Source organism: Ziziphus jujuba, chromosome 6 (assembly GCF_031755915.1).
Source record: "Ziziphus jujuba cultivar Dongzao chromosome 6, ASM3175591v1".
NCBI classification, from domain to species: Eukaryota; Viridiplantae; Streptophyta; class Magnoliopsida; order Rosales; family Rhamnaceae; genus Ziziphus; species Ziziphus jujuba.
In genome coordinates this window covers 19,937,798-19,965,474 of record NC_083384.1, presented here as the reverse complement: position 1 = coordinate 19,965,474, position 27,677 = coordinate 19,937,798, and the positions used below count along the sequence as shown (strand labels likewise).

The 27,677-nt window shown below is 31.5% G+C and overlaps 3 protein-coding genes across 10 annotated transcripts; 1 reads left to right on the top strand and 2 right to left on the bottom strand.

Annotated features, from left to right (window-relative positions):
* Positions 1 to 15,414: 15,414 nt before the first annotated feature.
* Positions 15,415 to 18,583, top strand: LOC107430272 (putative pentatricopeptide repeat-containing protein At5g47460). The gene has a single exon (XM_048463501.2). The coding sequence runs from the start codon at positions 15,636 to 15,638 to the stop codon at positions 17,463 to 17,465; it is 1,830 nt and encodes a 609-aa protein (XP_048319458.2). The 5' UTR covers positions 15,415 to 15,635; the 3' UTR covers positions 17,466 to 18,583.
* Positions 18,584 to 19,411: 828 nt separating this feature from the next.
* Positions 19,412 to 22,326, bottom strand: LOC107430269 (protein NONRESPONDING TO OXYLIPINS 2, mitochondrial). Of its 8 annotated transcripts, none has more exons than XM_060818636.1 (5): positions 21,919 to 22,326; positions 21,639 to 21,816; positions 21,005 to 21,077; positions 20,132 to 20,173; positions 19,412 to 19,795 (listed from the first exon to the last, which is right to left on the bottom strand). In XM_060818636.1, the coding sequence occupies exons 1-2, from the start codon at positions 22,092 to 22,094 to the stop codon at positions 21,666 to 21,668; spliced, it is 327 nt and encodes a 108-aa protein (XP_060674619.1). In that variant the 5' UTR covers positions 22,095 to 22,326; the 3' UTR covers positions 19,412 to 19,795; positions 20,132 to 20,173; positions 21,005 to 21,077; positions 21,639 to 21,665. The 8 variants fall into 8 exon arrangements, with proteins under 8 accessions (XP_060674619.1, XP_060674622.1, XP_060674618.1 ...); XM_060818639.1 differs by having other exon boundaries at positions 21,698 to 21,816; positions 21,919 to 22,324; XM_060818635.1 differs by lacking the exon at positions 20,132 to 20,173.
* Positions 22,327 to 25,761: 3,435 nt separating this feature from the next.
* LOC107430266 (metalloendoproteinase 1-MMP) lies at positions 25,762 to 27,341 on the bottom strand. The gene has a single exon (XM_016041091.4). The coding sequence runs from the start codon at positions 26,995 to 26,997 to the stop codon at positions 25,891 to 25,893; it is 1,107 nt and encodes a 368-aa protein (XP_015896577.3). The 5' UTR covers positions 26,998 to 27,341; the 3' UTR covers positions 25,762 to 25,890.
* Between the last annotated feature and the right edge of the window lie 336 nt (positions 27,342 to 27,677).

Here is a 27,677-nt window from a genome sequence, read left to right as displayed (position 1 = left end):
ATAATTTTTGAATTTTTTGAAAATATCAAAATCTTATGATCTTTCTTGCATAAAATATACCAAATTTATTTTTGAATAATCATCAATGAAGAGAATGTGTTGGAGTTCTCATTCGGCCACATAGATTTGTATGCATAAGCTCTAGTAAGTTTCTAGCTCTTAATTATTTACCTGAGCTAAATATTTGATGATGTTCTTTTCCAAGAACGAAACTTCCACAAAAGTTATCATTTTCTTTTATTGATGGAAAATTTTTCTTCACATTTTTCTGATGCAAAAGACTCAATCCATGGAGCTTAAAGTCACTAAAACTTTGATGCCATAGACATGTGTTATTTTGTTACACCTTCATAGTTACATCTTTGGTATACTTCCATTGAATAGGAAAATTCTCTTGCTCCATCTTGACATTGGCTATGATCAAGCCATTGTCATAAATTTTGTACAAATCTCCTTTAAAGCATAGAGAATAACCATTTTGTATCATTTGGCCTATATTTGGTAGATTTTGCTTGAAGCTAAGTACCAAGAGATTATTTTACATGGGTCTTTTTTATTGTTTCATTGGAAAAACAATTATACCTTTACTAGTTGCTTCCATTAGTGCTCTATTTTCCAATTTGACCTGTGATCTACATGATGTATTAATAATATTTGCATCACCAGTCATGTAATTGCTACAGCCACTATCAATATACCATTTGTCAATTTTTTCTTTTGTTATAACTTGACAACCATAAAAAATGAATTCCAGCAACTTCTTTGTCTTCAAAGACACTAGTTTTGTGATTTTCTTTAAAGCGACAAACTTTTTCAATGTAGCCAAATTTCTTGCAATTACTGCATTATAATTTATCACGAAACCAATAATCTTTCTCCAAATAATTTGACCCTTTACAGTTACCACAAGAAGACTAATTTGCACTCTTTTTTTGTACATCAATTTTACAGCTATCTCTTCTACAATTTTTCTCTAATTTTTTTTTTCATTTTTTGATTTTTGAGAGGGTGCATTATATTTAGTTTGAAATTGTACTCTCAACAAACATTTCACTATTTGCGCTTAATTTTTTTTTTCAAAAATTTGCAAAGAGGCCATCAATTCTATTACTGAAAGTTAAGTAATATTTTTTAACTCTTCAATAACAATCACTATTGCATCATATTTTCTATAATACTAATCAATATTTTCTCAAAAATTTTCTTATCAAAAATGTCTTTCCCATGTGCTTTCATTTAATTTACCAACTCTTTGATTCTAGAGTGGTAATACTTGGCATATTTAAAATCTTTCATCTTCAAGTTTTCACTCTTTTCTAAGAGTTTGCAATTTGAAAGTGTATATCTTTTCATTGCCATGGAACTCCTCCAGTAAGATACCATACATCTTTGGCACTTTTTACATTCATGACCATGGGAAAATTTTATTTGCTATGGTTTGTTGTAGAATATATAATACATTTGAACCTCTTTGTGAGATGTTGTTTACCTTTTTCTCACAAGGTCCAGTAGAGGTTGAGTTATCGACTAGAGATTTAATTTTAGTCTTAACAATATCTCACAAATCTTGGAATTTATAAAATATCGTCATTTTAATGCACCAAAAATCATAGTTCTTACATTTGAAAATTAGCATAGAATTCTTGTTTTGGAATATTTTCAAATACAAGTAAGAAAAGAAAGTAGGAGCTTTGACAATGTGAAACTTGTAACACCCACTACAAGTGTTTTTTTTTTTTTTTTCTTGTTGTACATTGCAACTGGGAGAAGCTTGCTCCTTATAGGAATTCAAAGAAACATGCACATAGACATGTGTTAGTCTAGGTGTCAAGATTATAAATTACAAATCCATGGATGTTAACAAGTATTAGTTTAGGTGTTAACTTACTAAATTACAAAAACATGCATGAAGATATGTAGTTGCCTTAGAAGTCATCAAATAATCACGGTGAAGACACCTAAGGAAACATGTGTTGCTTTTATGTTAAATCCACTTTTTAAATGTCAAATGTGCATAATTCTTTAATATAATTGTATAGAAACTTTACCATTAATAAACCAAATTAATTCATCAGAAACAGTATCTAAGCTACATCAAAGTCCTGTATCAAAGATTTAGCCTCTCATAAAAACAAAAACAACAAAAGCAAAAACCAAATAGAATACCATAGATCTAAACATTATCTTTAAAAATACAAGAAATCTATTACAAATAACTAACAAATTTAGAGTAGAGAGTAGAAAAGAAGAGAATTCTTAATATGTGAAGGCTCCTCCAAGTAAACCCAAAGTCTTGGATTTTTTAGGAACTCCGAATTCTAAAGTTTCTCTATCTAGAAATGCCTTTTTCACTCTAAATTGTGGTGTCTTTAATCAAGAATTAAGTGCTTCATGTAGTCTTGCCTCTTTAGAAAAATATATAGCTACCTTCTCAAAAGATTCCCTTAATCCTATGATATAAAGTTTAATCTCCACTTGTTAATCTCTATCACAAAGGTATCATAAAAATAAATACATGTAAGTCACATGCTTTATTAAAGATCAAGCTTTAGGCTCTTGGAATCTACATTTCACCAAAACTAAGCCACACCAAGGGGTTGGTTGGCGTGTACTCTTCATAAAACAAGATGTGCATACCATTGTTGGTTCTTGCATGACTTAAACTTGGCATGTGCACTTCCTCAGTGAAGTGTGCATGCAACATGGCAGTCTTCTATACTTTTTTAAAGATCAAAAGTGGCATGTGCACTTTCTCAAGTGAAGTGTGAGCACCTAATGTCTAATTATAGGGTTTTAACTTCATGTCTCTTGCTTAGCTTTCAAAAAATAGCTATATTATGCTCGAAAACTTCAACTTTTAACAAATAATCCTTAAAAAATCTCAATTGAAGCTTTTCCTACAAAAAGAGAACAAAACATATTAAAAGAATCAAAAAACTTGAGAAATGAAAGAAATAATTAAGCTTAAATATGCTAGATTAGTTAGTAAAATACTCACTAATAAGTTTTATTTTGGGTTAGGATTTTAAGCTTTTAAATGAGAAATTGTTTTTTTGTCTCATTCTTTTAGAGAAATTATTTTTCCAAACTGTGATTTATTCTAAAAAATGAACTCATCAAAGAAAAGTTTTCAATTTGAATCACCTTCAAACAATTTTTCTAGATTAAGTTGCAAGCTTTCGAATTCACCTCTCCATTGTTTGCAAATCTAGATTAGTTTTTCAAACTTGATATTTCAATTTTATTAACTTAATTATTGATCTCTGGGTATAATATTTTTGAAAAATAGACTCTTATAACTTTTTTTTTTTTTTATGTAAGGATTCATTAATTTTGGATAACATAGATTTAATTTCAAATTTTGGAAATTGATTGAATTACTAGAAAATCTAATCAATACTATTTTTACATGAGTAAAACTTATCTTGAATGATCTCTTCGACATATTTATACTTCTAGTTTAGATTTGATTTTTTTACCACATATACTAGACATACTAGAGAAAATTTTGAATTCTATTTCATGTCATTCAGACTTATATACTTTTCAATATGGAATTTATAAATTTGAGTTTTGTTTGCTAGAAATTTATAACAGGATTAATAACTTGATTTTTTTTTTAATTAATGGGTCAATTAAACTCTAAATGACTTGAAATTTTGAACATAGGTTGCTTTATGTGTCATAAAATTTTAGGGCTGGTTAATTCATATTTTATGAGAAATTGATTTTTGATCACAACATGTTTTGTGGAGAAACTTGTTTTCTAGATTTTGATTTATGCCATATAAAGTTTAATTGAGTATGCTTTTGTGCTTATCTAGGTATGAATATTTTTATATAAAGCCTTAAATATGTATACTTTAATTCTGTGAAGTTTCATTGAGTAATGTTATATTTTGCTTAGAGATTCCATTTTATTATAACTGTGGTATTTGAAGTTTACATGAATATGAGTGAAAGGTGTTACTATTACAATAAGATTTATACATGGTTGGGTTGCATTATTTATTGTTATCAACTGTATGTACATGATATGATGTTGCAATTTTTTAATAAGTTAAAATGAACTGAAAAAAAAAAAAAGAACAAAAAGTTCTGATATCATTGTCTAAGTTGGTTATGAACACCTTGGTATTTTGCACCTAAGTATAAGAAGTTGCATGCATTAAGATAAGGACATGATATGATAAGGGGATATTTTATACCTTATGAAAAATCTAACTATAAGTTTCTTATGCTCTGTGAATAAGAATGATTGCCACTTCCATTATGTGTGACTTAAAAGACGTGGATGGGGTGTGTTATAGAAGTGGTGTATTTAGTTGAAAGATAGAGGAGATATTTGTTAATCATCTTTTTATGGGGTGTTCATGGACATATAGTAAGATTTGTATTATCTTTTTGCATTGAGGTTCCATCTCATATAACTTAACACTTATCACAATGCCTTCAAATTATTATACATACTCTTTTAAAAGATAAAGTACATGGAAATGAAACAGTGAGGTTTCTATATTGTATTTGTTGTTTTATATGGAAAGATAGTAACAAATGTGTATAAATTTGTTTCTTCAAATCATAATTTGGTTATACATTTGGCAACCAATGCTCATATGGAATGTTTAGCAAATCATATTCAGTAAATGGCAATTGGATCATTCGTAATGGTGGAGCCAGTACAAAATTCATTGTCTACTCTTCGATCTCCTCCACCAACTAGTTATGTAAAGATAAATTATAATGTTGTTTTTATTTGGATTGCTTTTAAAGGGGCTACTATGATTATTATTTACGACTAGAAAAGCCAACCTTTATATATTAATGATTTATTCAATTGTTAGGAGATGATACTTTGATAGTTGAAAGGCAAGTGTCTATCATGCTTTCTTAATATCAAGAAGAATAAGTTATAGCAATGTTCAAGTTGAAATGGGCTGTGCTAATCTTTATAAATGATTTTATTTAGGTGCATCTAGTTCTATTTAGACTTTTGAAATGTTGTTGAAGAATATTAATAACCTTAAGGAAGAATTTTCTAACCGAATCTTTATTTCAATTGCTAGAACTTGTAATAGGTTGTAAATTGGATTGCTAAAAGGCTTTAAGATGCTTGTTGCCTCCAAATTGGGATTTTCACAACTAGCCTGATTTAGTATCATTATTTATGCCACATTTCACCTTTTAATGGAAGTTTTCTATTTAATCATGTTAAGTCAGATTTTATACTTAGCATTTATGTTAGATTTCACTTTTTAATGGAAGTTTTTGCTTCGATCATATTGAGTCAAATTTTCGAGGTTAATATTTTTATGATTCAAAATATTAGATTGCAAATTTTGTCACCCTAACTTCGTTCTAGAGCTTTAAGAACAAATCTCAGTTAGAAATGATAAATGACTTAGAAACCATTATTCATGATTATTATGTAACAGTTTCATTTGTTGAAATGTGGTGATCTTGCTACAATGTGCAAGGTAGTTCGGTTACACTTGCACTCTTTATTTTGCAACATCAAAGACCAAACATTATTTATGTTTATGCATTTTATTTTATCTTGTAATGTTTAAGAACAATATCCTTTTTGTAATGCCGTAAGCTCAATTAACTAAAGCTTAGGGCCTTTTTGTCTAGTTGCTGGAATTGTATTTCCAGCAACATAAGTCCACTTCCTTGGATGTTGTTTGATGAAGGTTTGGGATTTGGATTTGAATTTGGATATAATAAACTAGAAATGCAGAGGAAGCAGCAGCAAAAAGAATGGCCCAATTTGGAGCTGGGAAAGCTGAGTTAAGCCCTAAACAATCTGACCCTTATGCAGTTTTGTTGCCCAGAAATCTGAACAAAACGGCCTCGGGTTTGATTATTTTTGAATGGGTAAATGGATTTTGTTTTATCTAATTTTTGGCTAGAACATATTTTAATATTCAAAAAGGCTTCTCTCCAATTTTCAAGTCAAATGGAGCTAGTTTTCAAATTCAAATGTCTCAGACAAGCTGAACTGCCCATTAAAGAAGGTTTCTTGCATGCCCAGCCCATTGATTAGAGTTAGTTGAGGTACTTTGGCTTGGTTGGTTACTTTTAATGCTTTTGTATTTATTGCTCAACATGGCAGCATGTCTTATTCTCTTTTTGATGTATTTAAAAGTATGAAAATTGTAATGAAAATGTTGAGGAAGTAATATTCAAAAATTTTGAAAAACAACAATTTTGGCTCTCTCTCTCTCTCTCTCTCTCAACTACTACATTTGTTTTCTTCTTCTTCCCAAAAAGCTAACAACCTTCTCAAAACAAAACCTTAACAAACCCAAAAAAACAAAATCAAGAACCAAGAACCAACAACAATCATTCTTGACTAACACCTTGAATGATTGTGCTCTAGGGTACAACAACATAAACCTACACCAAATTCCATCATCATTGGCATCCCACTTTCTTGCTTTACCAATGTTACCCTCAATTTAGTCACTGCATTCTAAACAGTATAAGCTTTGTTATTTAGACTTCTTAAGAGATCACCTATCTTATGATTGCTCCTGCTAGTGCAAGCTTACCTTTAGAGTTCTTTCAAATCTTAAAGCCAACTGCTCTGAAAAAGACTCAATTGTTAAGAGAGTGAGATTGAACACCATTCTACACCCGAGCCTTGTGGGATTAGTTACCAGATAGTCTGTCAATATCTCACACCCACCTACATAAGTTGTTTATTAACCGCCTTAGCATATTGCTCACTAATCTTGCCCTTTTGTACCTCACATCTTTTAAGGCTTATAAGTCCTATAATACACCTTTTTGGGACCTAGTGTTCTTGTTGGCACATTCTCAACCCGATCTAAGTTTTACTACTATTTGTAACACTCCTACACTCACTAGTATCCCACTTTCTTGCTTTATTGGTATTATCCTTAATTTAGCATCACATTCCAGATGATATGGGATTTTTTTGTTTAAATTTCGTAAGAGGTCACCCATTCTATGATTGCTCCCAATAAAGCATGCTTAACCTTAGAGTTCTTTCCAATCATGAAGCCAACTGTTTTAAAAAGATCTTGATTGTAAAAAGAATTACTGTTTCACATTTTAACTATCACCGTTCTACATTCGTGCAATGTAGAAATGGACACTAGGTAGCTTACCAATAATTAGCCAACCAGTGTCTCACATACACACATATTTATCCGCCTAGACAAGTCATCATAATTTTACCCAGCATATTGTTCATTGATCTTGCCTTTTTTTTACTTTAAATTCTTTAAGACTCATAGGTAATTATGTGGTTAGCTACATACTTATTTACACTATAGGTTTTTGATAAATTCAAGTTTGGATTTATTTTATTTTGTAATTTACTTGATTTATCTTTGTGGCATGTTAATATGGTTTTTAGATTATTTTTACAAATATTATTCAATGTCATAATGCCCGTTTTTAAATGCCGAATAATTTATCATTTGATGCATTATTTGAACAATGGATCTATCATTGTTTAAAATGATGACGTTAACATCAATAAGATGCTGAGTGATACTGTGTTGGTTGAATAATGAATGTTTATTGATTGACAATGACACTTGATTTTTTAAATTCCTCTATCGGTTTTGGAAGAAATTGAGAGAGTTAGGTTCCTAAAGCCCTATAGCCACCACTATTAAACTTCTTATTGATTTTAAGTATTAGGGACTTAGAAAATCATATCCAAGCACTTTATGGTTGAAAAATTACAAAATGGATTGATTTCCTCTAGTTTTATGAGTTTTCCTTGGGTCTCTTAGTTCTTCAATTTATCATTTAAATTATGAGACCCACAGGCTTGTTTCATATTAGATCTCTTTAGACACACTTTTTTTTTATCACATTTTGTTACAACTTCTTGAGATTTGTTACGATAAAGTCTTAGAGGAGGATTTCTTTCATAAGGAAAATCATTGTGATGATAATCATAGAGTTCCCTTGCAAGGAAGGTCTTACAGATAGCTACCCTAAGGCATCCTTGCTAGGAGGGATTGTTGCGACGATCTAGAAGCATAGCTGTCATATCTTAGGATAGAGGATTTGGTCACGTACTACCATAGTAGATAAGGATGTTGGTATAATCCCTTACATTTTGTTTGTATGTGTGTTAGTATGATTTGTTCTATTTAGAGAATTTAGATTAAAGATGGTGATTGAAACTCGTAGTTTTCTCCCCACTTAGAGGTTTCTACATAAAAATTTTTGTATGTTGATTTTGTTCTTTATGCCACTTAATTTATGCATTTATTGCTTTTCATATCATTGCTTGGAAGGACAAAGTTCTCAATTTCTATTGTATATATTGTGGATTTGAAATTATATTTTGGGAGTAACGAAGATATGTAAGAAGTAGTGTTTTTTTTTTAATATATATATATATATATGTAGATATATGTATGTATATATAACCTTATACATGATGTTCTTTAAAAGTACCTTTAGTTGCCCCCAAAAAAAAAAAAAAAAAAAAAACACATGCACACACATGAAAATCAAAGCCAAAAATATACATAATATCTATAAATGAAGATCAATTTATTATTAAGCTAGCACAAAACTCTCAAACATAATTAATTAGGTTAGTAGAACAACATAATACTATGATACAATTGCACATAAAAAAATAGCGTTAGATATTAACAAATAGTGCCACTTACCAAAAAAGATGCCTAGCCCATCATTTTCCCATTCTTTTAATATTTGAGCATGATACATCTCATATGTCATTTGCAATACTGGTGAAAGTTTGTTGAGATCTTGGTTTATAATAAGATTTTGTTGTTCTCTCTTTTGAGCTTTTTCCTTTAATTCTTGATCTTTTATCTTTATTTTTTGAGCTTCCTCCTTCTTTTTTTGAGCTTTCTCCTTTATTTCTATTTCCTTTTTCATCATTTGTTCTCGCAATTCAAGTTTTTTTATTTTTTATTTTATTTTTTTCTCTTTTCAACTCCAACTCTTCTCGATGAACATTAATTTGTCTTTTTGAGTGCATTGTAATTTGTTTAATGCATAAACCACACCATTTACTTCATTAAACCTCTTTTTTTTTTTATTTCTCTTTACAACCTTTCCTTCCTTATGGACGTACAACCTTATCATAATTAGTACCTTTAGCTGCAGCAGTATCCATGATATAACCATCTTCTTCATTAGAAATAGACCCTCGTGTTGCTTTTAATAAAGGTGGATTGTCAATGCCATTATATGATTTTTGTTTTCTTGATTCATTTGTCTTGGTAAGTCCCTTTGAACATTATTTTGGATTCTTTGTTACAATCTCCCAACAATGATCATATTTGAAAGATTTACCATCATTAAGATTCTTATACATTCGCATTGCTTCTCTTTTCTATAGAAATGATAATAATAATAATAATAATCAAGATTAAATATGCTAATTATATAAAATTAAAATACTTAAAAGCATAAGAATGGAAAGAAGGATTTACCATATCTTCTGGGGTTGTTCCACTTTGTGGATTTCTTTCCAATCTCTCATATAGTCCATGAAATTTGTTCACTGTGCCTTATATTTTTATCCAACAACATTGTAAGCTATTGCTGTTTTGAACACTGCTATATTCCCTTCCCCATATTTTCCTTCCAAGTAAGTAAAATACGATTCCACATTGCTGTACTTTTCAGGCTATTACCAATATCGGAATCAATAGAGATGTAAAGCCATGCCTTTATCAATGCAACATCTTTAGCTTTAGTCCAATTTTTATTAGAAAGAGAACTTTGAAAGTTATTAGACTTTTGGGTGGCCTTGCTCTTATGTTTGGATTCTTTGGTTACATTAGCGTTCTGACTGTCGAATGGGATTGTAGGAGCATTTAATAACCCTGATAGGTGAATCCAGATCCAAATTGTTGGCTAACATGAGACGAATATGAAACATTCATTGGATTAAAAGGATAGCTGGGTTGAAATGATAAGTGAGGAAATTGCTTTGGAAATTGAGTTGTGGTAGCTTATGGCATAGAATTATGTATAAGGAATTGAGAAGAGTTATTGACATATTGAGTATTTAGTGAGCTGCTCATGCTTATGCCTTCATTATCATTGGAAAGTTGTTGAGAGCATGAGAAATTGTATTCAATTTAGAGTTTGATGGATTTAAAATGAATTATAGACTTTAAAGGATTTGATGGATTGTTATGGAATTCTATAGACTCCATAAAGATTTTATAAGAATCCAATGAAATCTTTGGATTTAAAGCTAGATTTCATATTGACAATTTTCTTCACAATTTCCCTGTTAAAATCCTTTCAAATCCATTAAAATCCATCATTTTTTAAAATCTTTTAAAATCAATGACTTTTTGAATACTACCAGATTTTAAAAGAATTCTATAAAGTCCTAATTGAATACATCTAGATTTTAATGAACTTTAATAAAATCCATCAAAATCTGAATTGAATATCATTAGACTTGTATGGACTCCCTTAAAATCTAAATCGAATATCTCAAAACTTTAAAAGACTTTTAAAATCCTTCAAAAATCTTGTGAATCCATAGAAACAGTATATATATGCCTAACAAATAACCGTAAAATAATTATATTGAAAGTATAAAATCAATGCACAAAATCAGTTATGTGCTTGATATAATATATATATATATATATATGGTAGAAAAGAAGAACCACTTATATATTAACACATTGCCATTGAGAATGATACTTTCTAGAAAAATATGTCATGTATACACATATAACTTATGCAGGGCCAAGATATCAAACAACTTTATTGGTCGTACCAAATTTTGAGGATAGAAGCAAAGTGGTAGTGACATATTAGTTTTAGATAAATTATAATATCCAATAGAAGATTTAACAAGATTTGACCAACCTGGCCAACATATTATGTGTCAAATATAACATTTACTATGCTATGCATAATTAATGAGTGGCTGAACTACAAATTTTAAAATCTTATTTCTCTGCTCTCGAGTGTTCCCAGGTCTTTTCCACTGTTCTATCTTTTATATCTATCAATTGTTTTGATTTGTAACAAAATGAAGCAGATTTCTAAATAATTATTGGCACTAACTTCAATTGTATGAAGTTAATGAAGAAACAAAATCTTAGTCTCCTATATAATTGAATTCAACTCTAGCAATAAGTACTACTATTCTATTTCCCCTTGTTGGTTGAATGCAATATATACCAAGAGAATGTATGTTATAAGTATTCGTTCGATACCAAATTAAAATAACCAGCCATATCACAGAGTGGATAGCAAAAAATAAATGAGAAAATTCAATTGTGCTTCATATTTTTTAAAGAAAAAAGCTTCAAAAGACTAAAGCAATAATAAATTTATCATTGTAATCTTAACTCTATGGCAAAAATAACTCAAAATACCAATAAATCACAGTAAAAGCTCCATGCAAAACAAAATGGAAAAACGAGTATATAAAGAGCATTATAACAAGTACAATTAATACATATCCATAAGAGAAGAGACTTTAGTTTTGTCTCTACATCAAATTGTTTAGTTACACAATAACCAAGCCTACCAACTTTAACTACATACATAGTAAATTAACATAAAATCACACATATATATAAATGCCTAGCTGGCTCCAACTAATGAAGAAAAAATGCACAGATTCACCAAACAAAAAGAGAAAAAAAATATAAAAAAAAAAGTGCACCATTTATAGAATATCAAACATACTATATATAAGGTTTGAGGGATAACTAATGAAAACATATTATATATAAGGCTTGGGGGACAACTAATGAGATCATAAGATCTAAATACAATATGGATGTCTTGGAATGATTTTTTTTTTTTTCTCTTTTTGATTTTCTCTCTTGCCAAACATCAAATTCAAGACCCAATTACATATCACCACCACAAACTTAAGACACTTTCCTTAAAACCTTTTCATGTTTATTACTTTGTTATAAGGGAGCCAATAACTTTCTCTCGTAAGTAAGAAAAAAGTAGTTGGGCATTTAAAAATAAATAGAACGTAAGTCTGGCTTTCTTTATTTATGGGGAACTTTAAATCTTGTAATTTTGCTTTAAATCAATGTATAAAGCTATGAAAGGTGAACTACTAAGCATACATACATTATAGCTGGCTATCATCCATAAATTCCACTAATAATTTTGAAACAAAAGATTAAAAAAGGAAGGAAACCTTACTCCTAGAGCAAAAACAGCAACAGAGATTACCATTATATGGTTTTTTCAAGTTTTTCTATTGTTTCAAGATTTGCAACAAAAAAAAAAAAAAGAAAAACCAAATAAAGTGTTAAAATTTAAATCATAAGCATAATTATAACAAAATTCCCGGAAACATCATCTTTGTCTTATATATCATCTTTCTCTTATGCTTTGCTTAAAAAAAAAAAAAAAATCCAAAATTACTTCTCTGTTGTTTGTTTGTAATGGCTCTGCTGCCATTTTTTTTTTTTTTTTAAATTTAGAAAGCAAGGGAGGCGAAGGAGAAGTGGAGGTGGGAAAGATAAAAGATGATCCAAAAACCAAGGAGTCTATTGAAGAACAATAATATTTCCCATAGTGAATTTAATAGATATATATAACCTTGAAATTTGACTTACCCTTTTGTGAAAATTTGATCCAAAACAACCATAAACACAAATTCAATCATGCTTTAATCACCTATGGCACAGTGAGAAGGATCCAACCCAAGTTTCAAAGGCGAGAAGTGAGTTAGCGAAGGAAGGGAAGGCAAAGTTAATGATAATGTTCGAATCTCTTGGAACAATTGGGATTTTGTTTTTGTGAAAATTTGATCCAAAACAACCATAAACACAAATTCAATCAGGCTTTAATCACCTATGGCACAGTGAGAAGGATCCAACCCAAGTTTCAAAGGCGAGAAGTGAGTTAGCAAAGGAAGGGAAGGCAAAGTTAATGATAATGTTCGAATCTCTTGGAATAATTGGGATTTTGTTGAACAAGATAAAAATAAATAAATAAAAACGAAGGAATTAAGCAAAGAAGAAGAAGATTAAAAAATTAGAGCGAAAGGAAAAATAAAAAAACCAAAAGCCCAGGAGTTTTTTTAAAAAAAAAAAAACAAAAATCAATAAAAATAAATAAAATAATGAGTCAACTTGTCTAACGGAGCTTCCAGAGGTAAACGGTGTCTTTTATAGCTTCTATTTCTTTTGTTGTCACATCAGCTTGATATAACTAACGCACAAAACCATTAGAGATTATTTTTTTAAAACCATATCTTTTTATCTGATATGGTAAAAGATTTTTAAATGGACAAAAATTCATTGGAGATGCTCTAATTGAACTTGATTATTTAAAATTTATCTAATCAAATTTGACTAAATTAAAACCTTCCAATTTAATTGGATTACATTTAAAAAAATTCCGATCTAATCCGGATCAATCTTGTATTTTGAAAGTAACATTTTGAAATATATGCCAAGTGTAAAATGGAGTATTTGACAAAAGGAAAGATTTATTGGGAAATTCACAGACAATTAGTAAATTTCAAAGAGAATCAAACAAAATAGAACTACAAAATACTAATTGTATAGAATTATGCAAAAGATGAAGAATATATATAAGGCTAACATGTAACTTATACTATAGGTAATTAGAAAACTGACTTGATTTACGTACAATTGAGATAAAGTCTTGCTTTAGCAAACTTCTAATGACAATATTTCTCCATTCTATTATGTTTAAAGTTCTGTATGAGACTGGCCTCCAGGATAAAACAATATGATATTTAGAAATTTTATACTAAATTTCTAAAAGCTTTATCAAACAAATCTTTTTTTTTTTTTCTTTCCTTTCCTTGTTTGTATGTATGAATATGCAGATTTTGTTTTTTAAAAACCAGCATCCATTAAAAAATAATAATTTTTTTTTGTATAAATAGAAATTGAAAACACCCTTTACTGGAGTTGCATTTCTCCATAAAAGATTATGTTTTTCTAGACATCCGAATGAACACATCTTTTTAGTAATAAAATGTCATATCATTTCATTTAGGGTTTATATCTAGTACGAAGCAACAATATAAATATTACAAATATTTAAAATAAATATTAAATATTTAGATATTTAATAAATACGAAAAATAATAATAATAAATATTATTTAGTAAGTTAAATTTGAAAAAAAATTTAAAAAAAATAAGAAAAAAAAATATTTTCTTCTCAAATAGCTTGAGCTCAAGGTCATATAACTACAACAATATTGAAATTTTAATCTCATATAATTATGGGTAAAGCCCTCCAACAACCTTTTGCAAATCTTAATATGCAAAAATAAATAAAATAAAGAGTAATTCTTTCTGCAATGCAAAAACATTTCTACAGAGTCTCATAAGCATTTAAAAGGACCAAAATATCCATAATGTATTTTTTTTTCTTTTTTCCTTTTTTAGTTTTTAAAATTCAAATTTTACTTTGGTATGCTTTCTAATCATTTCAAACTAGTTGCTATCTTGTTGGTGCCGCAGGAACACAGTTAACTTGCTGAGTGTAATCACTAGACCACCAATTATTGTTGCCATGCTTGGCTATTATGTTAGCTGAATTTAAACAACTCAGAGATGAACTTGACTTTTGGGTGCTTTTCTAATCCAACTAATTGAACTCGGCTAGATTTTTCAATTAGGTTTCATAGATCACATATCATATATTAAGTTTCACAAGTCACAATTCACAAATCAAAATCGAACATATTCCACTTGGCATCACATAAATTCATCACTTATTCACTTCACAATACTTCAATATTCATAACCAGATGTCCATAGTATATTGAAAATAATTTTTTTTTAAAAAAAAATCAAACAGAGACCAAAATTGCTTAACGTAAGCTATGAGCCAATGGAATCGAGAGGAGTGAGAGAGAGAGAATGCAATGCTGCCAAAAAAATAAATAAATAAATAAATACCTGATTGGAAGATCAGAGACATATATGACGAGGAACAAAGGGAATGAATTAAAAATGAAGAAAAAAGAAAAAAAAGAGCTTATTGTAGGAAAAATGGCTTGAGATCGGCGAGAAGAGAGAGGGAGGGAAAGAAAGCAAAGGCAGAGAGAGGGCAAAGAGAATTGTCGTTGGCTTAGAACTATGATTGGGTCACCAGTGAGAAGCGCCGCCGGAGAAGGTACACCGTGGCTCACCAACGATGCCATTTGTTTAAATTCTGACAATGAAGCATAGAAGAGGAAGACAAAGTAGAGAGAAATTTCGATAAAATTTGTTCTTAAAAAATGAAATAACATTCAATAAAGACATTATTGAGATTTGAAAATCATGGAACTGTTTTGAAATTTTTCTACAGTTCATCCAGCACTTCTATATAATAATAATAATAATCAACTATTCCCAATATCCACCTGCCTAAACTATTGGGGTGCCTAAACTACCTGGGGCCCACACCCAACTTTGAACCAGGAAGGTTGGATCATAAGTAACAAGCAACGGTGAAATTACTTTACAAGCATATTATCAGGTCAATATTAAAAGCGGTTAATTTGTCACGGTGCTCTATTTGCAAAGGCTTTGCAAAGATCTCTCTTTTAAGAGTGCCCGCAAAAACATACAGAAGGGTTAATATTAAAAGCGGTTAATTTATCACGGTGCTCTATTTGCAAAAGCTATGCAAAGATCTCTCTTTAAGAGTGCCCGCAAATACATACAGAAACAAAAACATCCCCATTTGTTTTGTGGAAAATACATTAGCTCAAATATTCACCTTCATAACCATTTTGCCGACTATGGTGAAGCTCCCCAAAGTGAATCCTATGACTCATGGACCAATCTCATTTTCGCTCTTGCCAAAAATTACTCCAAAACTGCGCAGACTTTGTTTGAGGCCTCCGAGATGCTCGGTTCTGGTATTAGACCAAATGAGTACGCTCTGGTCCACCTGGTCCAAGCTTCGATGAAGCTGGGCTGGAATTTTTATGGTCAGCAGCTTCATAGCTACATTCTTCGATCTGGGTTTAGCTCCAATGTCTTTGTTTCCACTGCCCTTATTGGCTTTTACATAAGAATTGACTTACTGACTGATGCCCAGAAAGTATTTGTTGATATTCCTCACCCAAGTGTTGTCTCTTGGAATTCTTTGATTTCTGGCTGCGTGCATTGTGGGAAGTTTCGTAAAGCATTGAGCTTCTTTTATGAGCTTGACAGGTCTAACATTTCTGCAGATTCATATTCATTGACAGCCGCTTTAACTGCCTGTGGCCATTTAAGTTTTTTGCAGTTGGGCAAATCAATTCACTCCAAGGTTGTAAAATTAGGTGTAGAAAGTACCATTGTTCCTTCTAATTGCTTGATTGGTATGTATGGTAAATGTGGGTCTGTTGAGGAGGCAGTCCTTGTGTTTAATAAGATGGTTCATAAGGACACTATTTCTTGGAATTCAGTAATAGCGGCAAATACTAGAAATGGAAGCTTAATACAAGCAGTCGGCTTTTTGCAACAAATGCCTAGTCCTAATACGCTTTCGTATAATGAATTGATATTTGGCTTCGCTCAGTTTGGAGACATAGAAGATGCTATCAAGATGTTATCAACAATGCCAAACCCAAATTCATCTTCATGGAACTCAATCATAACAGGATATGTAAACAGGAATCGAGCACAAGAAGCTCTGGATCTCTTCTACAAAATGCATTCAAAGAATATAGAAATGGACCAGTTCACATTTTCAAGCATTTTAAGTGGAGTCGCAGGCCTTTCGGCTCTAACATGGGGAATGTTGATCCACTGCTGTACTATAAAATGCGGTTTGGAAACATCCGCTGTTGTGGGGAGTGCTCTGATTGATATGTACTCCAAATGTGGGCAGGTAAAGAATTCTGAATCAATATTTAAATCACTTCCTGAAAAGAATTTGGTGACTTGGAATGCCATGATCACTGGCTATGCTCACAATGGCAATTCTTCAAACGTGATCTGCTTGTTTGAGCAGCTAAAAATGGAAAGAAACATACAACCAGATGAAATCACGTTTCTTAATGTTTTATCTGGCTGTTCACATAATGGAATACCTTTGGAAATCATAATGCAGTACTTTAAATTGATGATCCAGGATTGTGGGATTGAACCGACTGTCGAGCACTGTTGCTGTATGGTTCGACTAATGGGACAAAGAGGAGAGCTATTGAGGGCAAAAAGGATGATATATGAACTGGGGTTTGGGGCATGTGGGTTGGTATGGAGGGCATTTCTTGGTGCATGTGAGGCATGTAAGGATTTAAGAACGGCCAAAACTGTAGCTGGGAAGGTGATAGAATTGGGGTGTGATAATGAATATTTGTATATTGTGCTGTCTAACATATCTGCATATTATGGAAAATGGGAAGATGTTAGGGCAGTTAGGAAGTTGATGATGGAGAGAGCAATGAGAAAAGGAGTTGGTTATAGTTGGATTGAGGTAGAAGATGTTAATCCAAGTTTCTATCTTTGGATGAGGCTATAATTTCGACTTTTGAATTAGATTAAAGAAGTCGTGGATATTCTACTGTTCTTTAAGTGGCAGCAATCAAAAGAGGAAATGAAAAGACATGCGGATTTACTTTGTACACTATTTGTCTTTGTCAAGAGTTTGGAATCGTATTTCCCTGAAACTTCTCTTTATTGATCATACTGGAGATCAAATACAGCATTTTGCTGAGAAGGATCATGTTAGCCACAGTTGCTTGCTTTGAAGATGAAATTCCCAAATTGCAAGTTTGAGAACGAGGATTCTGTCGAGAAGAATGAGGAAACAAAATAATATGGCAAATCCGAACTATTTTACAATTTCAAAACCATTATCATGGTCCTCTTGTGAAGAGTGAGGAAACAAAATGATTTAACAAACCCAAAATATTTTACAATTTCAAAACCATTATCAAGGTCCTCTTGTGAAGAGGAGAACAACATCAAGCTGACAGACTCATATTGATGAGGACATGACCAGGAGCATCTCAAGATAGAGTCCAGAGCTACTTCAAATCTCTACGGGACAAATAACTAGGGCAAGAGCAAAGAGATTTAAAGAAGCACTAAATGGTTTAATCCAAGAGGTGTTCACATCCAAAGGAAACAAGTTCATTACTGAAGATGAATCAAAATTGATCCATATGATTGGAACAGAGGATGCTAACATGAAAAAAAACTTAACGCATGGAATCCAACAATATGGTGATGTGGCAGGATTTGATGACATGGATGGTGATGTGGCATCATATAGTGACATGACACTTTTGCCATGTGGAGGGTGATATGTGCCTACATGGCATTGGCTGAATTTTATAATTAGGAAATATTAGTTTTTATTTTATGTCTTGATTGGATTTTGGCATGTTGCCTATTTTGTTTTCCTAATTTAGTTTTTAGTTTTATTAAGTTTTTAAATTACTTTTATATTTTTATTAGGAAACTAGGAGATTAATTAGGTTTCCTAAACCTAACCACATTAGATTTTCCAAACCTATCAAAATTAGGTTTCCTAAACCTAATTTTCGTCCATAATTATTCCATAATTATTTTTAGCAAATTTAGGAAAGCTTTGTAATTTATTTTGGTTATTTAAAGGCACAAAAGTTATGAATAAAAATCAGATTACAATTTTGATTCAAAGTAAGAGTAATTTTCTTGATTCTTTAAGAACCATATCGCTTTTCAAGTTTTGCTTGTGGAATTCAAATTTGACTTATCAATAGGTTATTCCGTATCCTATTGTGACTTATTCACCATACCAAGGTTCTTACCTCAAATATAGGTAACGGGTCGAGGCCTTCCATTGATAACTTGTAATTAAATGGTTTAAATCAATCTTTGTTATGGGTTTAGGAAGATATCATCCTAGGTTCTTATCATATATTAATACCAGATTGAGGCAGGGCATGTTGTAATTAGATTTGGAACAGGGTTTAATACTTGTCAAGCAAGATAAGGCTGGTTTGATAGACCTCCAGAAGAATCAGGTTATTAGAGGCTAAATGGTTACAGCATTCCTGATCCTTCCAGCATTTGTTTGTGGGGAATTTGTGGCTATTGGGGAAAAAGCCTCAGTGGCAGGTTTTCATGCCCCTCCCTGGCTTCCCAATTCCCAAAAACATGTATACTTGCAAAAAATGATAACCACATACAAGTTGAGAGGGATTCAAGATTTTGTTAATTGGTTTTATGATAATAAGTGCCCTTGGCGAATGCCAAAAACATTAAAATAAAAATAAATCCTTGTGCTTGTTTCAGAAAACAGCTTAGCAGCTGGGAAATCCCCAGTTTTGCAAAAATTTGTATAAAGAACCTCTAATGTGATCAATGGACAATCCGTAAAGATACTGTCACTTAAATTGTGCTCTGGTTTAGTAAATGGAACATTGATTTTCTTCCACTCGTTATTTGCCATCAGAAAATTATTGCAAGATCAAGCACTTAAGATACAAAACTTCACAAGCAAAAATTAGCAGCAGGAACGACTAATGTGAAACAGACATAGGCTTGAATATAAAATTCTGAAAGCCAGGCATTAAAGAGGATACACCAGGCTTTAGCTGGGAAGGACGAATGCTGTAGGAAGATAAAATTGTTTGCCAATTTAAATGTGTACAGAAGAAGAAAGTTTTGAACAGCAAATTGATTCTTATTTGTAAGCACTGTATCATTTCTTAAGAATAAGAATAGGGTCACTTTGATTCCATGAAAAACACAGGAGTTTCAGTTGGCAAAAACTACAAAATCTTGCTTCTTCATTCTTCATGAACTTCTAGCACAGAGACAGCAGGCTTCCAAGTCACCTTGGAACTGACAAACCAAGCTCTGAAGCAAAACAGAATACTTGAATCAGAACACACAAGCGATACCATGCCTTAAACATGGGAAACCATGCAAAGAAACATAGCATTCTAATTTCATTGAACAAAACAACTCATGGTGAGTGCTCCAGAAAATGTGGTGATAAGGTCAATCGTGTCCAATGCTATATTCTATAGAAAATAATTTATTTGAATCCCCATTTTCCTGCCCATTCAACTTGCTTTTACTAGATAATAGAAATGGCTAGATACAGACTCGAATCGCAATGGCTCAAGAGACATCTAAAGCACTTTCTAAATTGTTTCTACTCTGACATGAAGCATAGTTGACAGTGCCCACCTCCAAATATAGCACAGATATCTCACGTACCATCAATGCCATCTGGGGAAAAGGAACAATATTGGTATCAGGGTATCTTATTCACTTGCAATTGAATCACTCTTTAAGTTCAAGAAAATAAAGTCACAATACTTGTACTAGCTTTCCGATTTTGTTCTCCCCTTAAGTTCACATAACCTTGCTTATGGGACCTTATATGATATTGAAATGTTTAAGTCATAACCAAAGTGATGCAGACTACATTAACTTTTTTCACAGTGAAAAGATTAGAAGGAAAAGCAACATAGCTAAAACAGCTAGAAATATGCTAAACACAGTTAAGGCCCATAAAAAATTCTAGCATTTACCACAAGAACGCCATCGGATACTTATTTGCAGGCTAAATTAACACTAACTTATGAAACTGGTAGCATAATCTTAAAACAGATATGCAAGTAACATTGCGAGTATAATGATGAAAACATGACAAGGAAAAAAAAAGAAGAAGAAGGAAACTTCCACTTTAATTACAACTGCTAGAAATATGGTAAACCCAGTTAAGACCCACAGAAGATTCTAGCATTTTCCACAAGAACAGCATCTGATACTTATTTGTAGGCAAACTAAATGTTTTCACTTATGAAACTGGTAGCATAATCTTAAAAACAGACAGGTGCAAGTAACATAAAGAGTACAATAATGAAAAACATGGCCAAAAAAAATAAAAATGAAACTTCCATCTCCATTGGAAATCCAAGCTCGTACTAAATCTTTGAAGTAGTGGTACAATAATCAACCATTGTAAAATCAAGTGATTATGGAACATATGTCTCTAAACTAACATGATTAAACATTTCTAGGGTTTTGTTTCTAACGGAGAACATTGATTCATACTTGATAATGATGCAGTGAGCCATAACTAGCAGGTCCAGTAAATTCCCAGTTTATTTCTTTAAATATTATGTGCCTGCAGGAACCAAATAATCCAGTCAGATAGCACACCAAATCAAAAGCACTTTTTCAGCCTGTTTGACCGTATTAAACTGTCTTATTCTCAATATATACAAGCTCATTGAAATAGCCAGCACAGATCCATCACACTCTTACAGAAAGAAACTCCTATCGACAACCCAATCTTAAAAAAAATTTTCTGGAGTACTACAAGGTCCTAAAGGTCCACCTGCCTGATTACATTTACTTTAGAAATAGAAATACTACATTTAGCTTCGGCCAAGTGCACCGGTTAACTTTTGCTATTTGCTTCCGAAAAGTAAATCAACCACTTTTATAGATTCCAGTAATGTAATTCCAACTTGTTCCTTGCATAACAAAAATTTTCTAACAAGGATTAAGCATCCTACAATTAATTTGCAGATAACCCAATTAAGCAACCACTAAAGATAATATAATGAAGATGCATAAAACAAAACCCAAAAAAAAAAAAAAAAAGAAGAAGCAAGAACTAGAAGAAATGGGCCAAAAAATGGGTTTGGGATCCAATCGTAGGAGAAGCAAAAAAGCTACTCACAGTTAAAAAGAAAGAAAAATTTTCATATTAGAGGCCGGGAGAGGTGCAGCAGAGTGTACCCTGTAAAAGAGCTCGGCAACTCCTTGAGGTTGTGCTCAGGCACGACGTCATTCTCGACGCCGCAACCGCACTGTGGAGTGGCAAAAGCGACTGCATGCATCCCAATTCAGCTGGAGACCTGCCATTCACGAAAAACAACAAAATTAAACAAAAAACACCCAGAAATTATATCAGAATTCAGAATTTTAAACCCACAAAAAAAAAATAAAAAATAAAAAACCTAGTCAGTGAGAAGCGGCGAACAGGGATAGAATTAGATTTGGTTGGGAGAGCGAAGGAAGAGGAAGAAGTGGAAGAGGGAGGCTTGAGGGCAGATGTACGGACGTTGGATCTGAAGGCAGATTTAATGGAGGAGAACGAGGCTCTGCTGGTCAATCTTCTGCAAGCTGAGGCCATTATGGATCAGAAGGTGGATGGTGATGATGAAGAAGCTAAATAGGTCTCTGAAATTTGATTGAATTGAAAAGGGTTTTAATGGATCGATGAGCACTATACGGCGGGAGGGTTTAGGGTTTTAGAGCATTTCGGCATTCACGACCCTATTGGCTCTACTTTGGGCTTTGGCTTCGTTGCGTTGGCTTATTATTCGGTTGGATACGAACACGATACTCCAGAAGTTTTTTTTGGTTTTTTTGGTTAGATTTTTATTTATAATCTTTTTATATCGTAAAATAATGGTAATTTAAAAAATATGAACAGAATTTTGAGGAAACGTAAAATTGAATAAAATATTAACCAAATCGGTAACTATTAAAAGAAAACAAAAAAAGAAAAAAAAAAAAAGTTGCCCCTAATTTCAATTAAGTATCCCAAAGTTTCATTTGTTTGAATGGAATGCTTCAAATTTTATTTTACTTCCAATTTAGGCTTTCATTTTCAATTTTTTTAAATTAAAATCCTTAATTTTACTTTAATTTTAATTAGTTTAATTTTATGGTAGAGAATTCTTTGTAACATTTTAGTCAATAAAATTTTTGGATTGATAATAAAGCATTTATTTTGTGAAAAATCTTCATTAGGTTTTTCATTTATGTTAAAAGAAGAGATTAAAATTGAGAATCTAATTAATTGAAAAATTGAAAATGAAGTTTAAATTGAAATCAAAATAAAATAGAAACAATTACAAATTTTGAAACTTAGAAGCAGCCAATTGAGATTAAAGACAAAAACTTGTTGATCCAAAACCACTGTTCAGCCATTCAATTCAAATATTATGATCCGTTTGAGGACATTTAATTACTGTATTTTTAGATAATAATTAAGTTTGAATTCTTTCACCCAATATGGTTTGAAACAAATGAATATTATGTCTATAATTTATACAAACTTATTGTAATGGATGATTATTTTTCTTTTTAAAGACAAAATATGTGGTTATATATTCAGAAACTGAAAGATTATGGACATTTTTAATCGATAAATAAGGACATTTTTATTTTGTCAATTAAATTTGCAATGGTTAATAATATTATTATTTTTTATGTTTATTTTTTGGGTGAAAATACATACAAATATATACTATTTTTGATGTTGTTTGCCAATAGAATGACATGAAATGAACAGAAAAAAAAAATCATCATCAGATAATTTGCAATAATTTTTTTTTTCTTGTTCTTTTTTTTCTTTTTTTTGTTTGAAAGATATTTTGTAATAACTTGAAAATATATATGCAAATAAAATAAACGTATAAAACATGTTAACATCAACAATCTAAAATATATATATATATAACATGTTCTACCAAAATATATATATATATATATAACATGTTAACATTATCAAAATTATATAAACAAATATTGACCAAATCTCATCAAATCCCTGTACCAAGAAATAAATCTCATCAAACCCCATCATATAGCAATTTAGACCTTCAAATTTAGATGTTATATTTTGATCCAATGAAGCTTTTGACAGAAAACGGCTAATGATCTGTCCCATGAAACCAATATCCCATAATAAAATATTATTTTATTATAAAAAAATTCAGTTTATTTTATCTTAGACCCCTATTTTCAATTTATTGCAATCTAGGCTTTTAATTTAGACTCCTATTTTTAATTTATAATTATACAACATGTTAATATTAACAATCTAAACAAAAGAAAAAAAAAAGTATAAAACATGTTAACATTATCAAAATTATATAAACAAATATTGACCAAATCTCAACAAATTTTTGTCCACAATAAATAAATAAAATCCCGTAAAAACCAATAAGTCGTCGGCACACACCCCCCCCCCCCCCCCCCAAAAAAAAAAAAAGGAAATAAAATAAGTTCAGTTTTATATTTTTGGATTGATTACATGTTAGTGTTTTATAGTTTGGAGAAATTCTACTGCTGGCTTTTTAAATTTCACATTGCAATTTAGACTTTCAAATTTAAATTCATTATATTTTAATTTAATTGGAATTTTTGACAAAAAGCGACTAATGACCTATCCTATGCAACCGACATTCCATATTAAAATACAATTTATTTTAATTTAGACCCTTTGTTTTTTATATATTGCAATTTAGATTTTTTATATTTAAAATCTTATTCGATAAAATGTCTAATTGAATAAAAATGAACAAATTGATATTTAAAGATTTAAATTATAACTTTGATTTTCGAAGGGAGAACATACAACTTTTCCAAATTAAAAAAATACTAAATTGTAATTAATTTTTTTATTATTATAAAATCAACACTACAAAAAGATAATGGCGGAAAAATGATGAAATTTAGTCTGAGAAAAGTGACACAAATCTTGTCAAGCTTAATTTATTTCACCAAAACCAGTTCAATAATCAAAATCAAAGTTGGTGGCCAAAGTACAGGAAGGTTAGTTCAATGTGATTGTGAAATACTCCAAACGAAAAAGGTGACTCCATGGAAGTGGGCCCTTTTCCCTGTCATTATTTGGAATTTGGAAGACTAGAATGGAACAAACAGCCCCTCCATGATGGTTACTTGTTTCATGAGAGGCTGATTATTCTAAATTTCTAACCCGACTTTGAAACCCAAGAGACTACACATTTTTATTTTTATTTTTCAATTTTTTTTTAATTTTTTAATTTTATTTTTTTGTTTACTTCCTCTTATATTATCATTAAAGCCATAATTACATCTACAAAATTCAGGCTAATATTGTCATTTTCTTTTTATTTTCAAGTCCCCAAAAAATTTTCGTAATGGAAAAGTCTTTAAGAAACTTATTCCACTTTTTCCAGATTGCCTCGCGCGAAAGAGATTAATTGGCACTATTTGTCTTGGAATGTAAGGGATGCTTTGGTTTTATCTGAAACTTTAGGTCAAGCATATTCTTTCTTTCTAACCCCAATGAATATAAAGTGGTGTTGATCATCGGGTAGAAATTCCTACCCACTATCTTAAAAGGTGCTCGTTTTCATAGATTTACTCATTGACCTTCCACAACTCATATCTATTTAGCTCATTTTACACTGTTGTTGTTGTTGTTTTTATTTATTTGTCATTACTTTTAATATTGTAGTTAAGAATTTAAATTTGGAATTATTTATTGAGGATACATTCTACCAATAATCATTGATCGGTCCCGCAAGGATCCCATTTTATCATTCTATTTCTCCTATTTGTATTAAATTACTGTTTTCATTACTAATGACCATTATAAATGAGATTTAGATTGAGGTAACAATTATTATCTTGCAGCATTTACAACACCTTTTATATTAGAAACCTATATGAAAAAGTAAATTTATGGCACAAGGCCATTAATCATTGACAAATCAGTATGTATCCATTAGTTATGGTCACTATTTGCGACAAATATATTTTTTCTCTGACAAAAAATCTCTTTTCCTTTTTCCGAATTGACACACTATCATTGAAGTTTCCACAGTCATAGTTCTAAAGCAGGAAAATTGTTGTCAAGTTTGAATGATTCAAAGTTAAATTCGATCTAAGTTTCTCACACGTCGGGATACTTAAATGCCAAAGTTAAAAAATTAATAAGAAAAACTCAAAAGAGACCCCCCAAAAAAAAAAAAAAAATCAAATTACAAGAATCATATTGGAAGAATAAAAGCAGGGCTATAAAAAGAATTTCCTTTACTTTCTTGGAAGTGAATGTGTCTGCACTTTTGAATATATATAAAACAAATTTTTGAAAAGAATAAATAAAAAAAAAAGTAGAAAAAAAGAATAGAAAAAGGATGTTCAACTTTTTATGTGGCCAGGAAAAATATAAAAACTATCACTGAGAAAGAAAAGGTCCAGTAAGAGAATTTGTTCGAGAAACCAAAAGCTTGATTGTAAGAATTTTCAGACTCTAACAAAGAGCTGAACTTGAAATTAGGGTTGGACCCGTAGAGAGCTTGAACACCTGCCACGTCATCCATCTTCAGGTCAACTTTCTTCGTTCTTGGACTTAAGCTAGGATACATAACCGCTTCTCGCACGTAAGAGTGGGCCAGCCCCAATACATGCCCAATCTCATGCGTAGCCACCGACTCCAAATCAACTGCCACTTTTGACTTATCTGATTTGAAATCAACGGCCCATGATTCACTCTTGTCCAGGTGGAACCTCCCATTTTCTGGCGAAAAGGCATGAGCCAGCACTCCCAAAACCCCATCGAACGGTTCTCCGTCGCCGTGATCGCCCTGGTAAAACCCGATTTTTATATCCGCCGATTCGTATGCGTCTGTCTCGGTAAAGTTCACCGGAATCACCGCTGACCACCTCGAGAAAGACCGACTGAAGATTGTACGGATGTCCGATAAGCTCAAGTATTCGATCATGTTGTTGGGTGAAAAAGCGTACGAGAGTGTCATCGGCGACGACCGACCCCACCTTGGTTTGCCGTAGAAGTAAGCGTAGTGACGAGTCGCATGAAGCGGCGATTTATTGTCACTAATATTATTATGCGCGGAGTCGCTGACGCCGCACCGCGGCGACATGATGGTGGATATTGTGTCGGAGTCTAGCTTTCCGGTTACCGGTAAGCCGAGCATGGTCTGGTAAAGAATCACAGCCGATTCGAATTGAGTATCGAAACAATCGGTGAAATTCGTTTCGGTTACCGACGAGGAGGAGGAGAGGTAGCCGAAACGGTGGAAGTACTTCTTGAGCTCCGACATGCCGCTGACTTGGCTTCCCTTGCAGGCATCGAGGAACCTTGTGAAATCGTGCCACGTGGCGTTGTGAACTTCGGACGTTATGACGGTTACTTTGTCCGGTATGGTTCTGGCGGGAAAGCAAGGGCAGGAAAGGGAGAGGATGAAGAGGAAGAGGACGAAGAAGATGGAGTGACAACGGCAAAACGGAAACATAGTTATTTCCGTTTGTTAGTTATTTTGGAATTTGGACCTTGGGATTCGAAGAAAAGGGAAAATAATCAGCTTTATTAAGAGCACAGGATTCAAAAAAATAAAAAATAAAAAACAAAAAATAATGATAATAATAATAAAATTAATTATAAAATATTGAAACGTGGACTTAGATGAGATCGAAATCAACAAGAAATTGATGAGAAAGATAAGAAGATTCTGCCGTGAAAGAGCCTTTTATGGGAGATTCTGACTATTATTTGGTAAGCTAATATTAATGGGTGGGTAAACCACTGAGTCTTTTTTCTTTTTTCTGATTATTAAAATTGTTTAGAAAACAGTATCTGGGGTTGAACAAATTTTATAATTTTTGGGTTTGTTTATTAGGGAAAAGAAAAAAAAAATTCTTAAAAAAAAAATAGATTGAATTCCATTAGTTCAAGTTTTTGTTGACCGGATTCGAGTAGGTGATTTTATCATCTGTCTTGGTCTTAAAAATCACTTTCTAGTGATGATCGTTATTTGGTTTAACTTATTATACAAGACAATTTCTATGACCTCTTTGGGTACACAATCACACAATGTTTTTGGACTATATCTTGACCTTATTTTTTATACATATAAGAAAATGAAAAAAAATTATGAAAATGACCGTTAAATTTATACTTTAAAATTTTACTTTT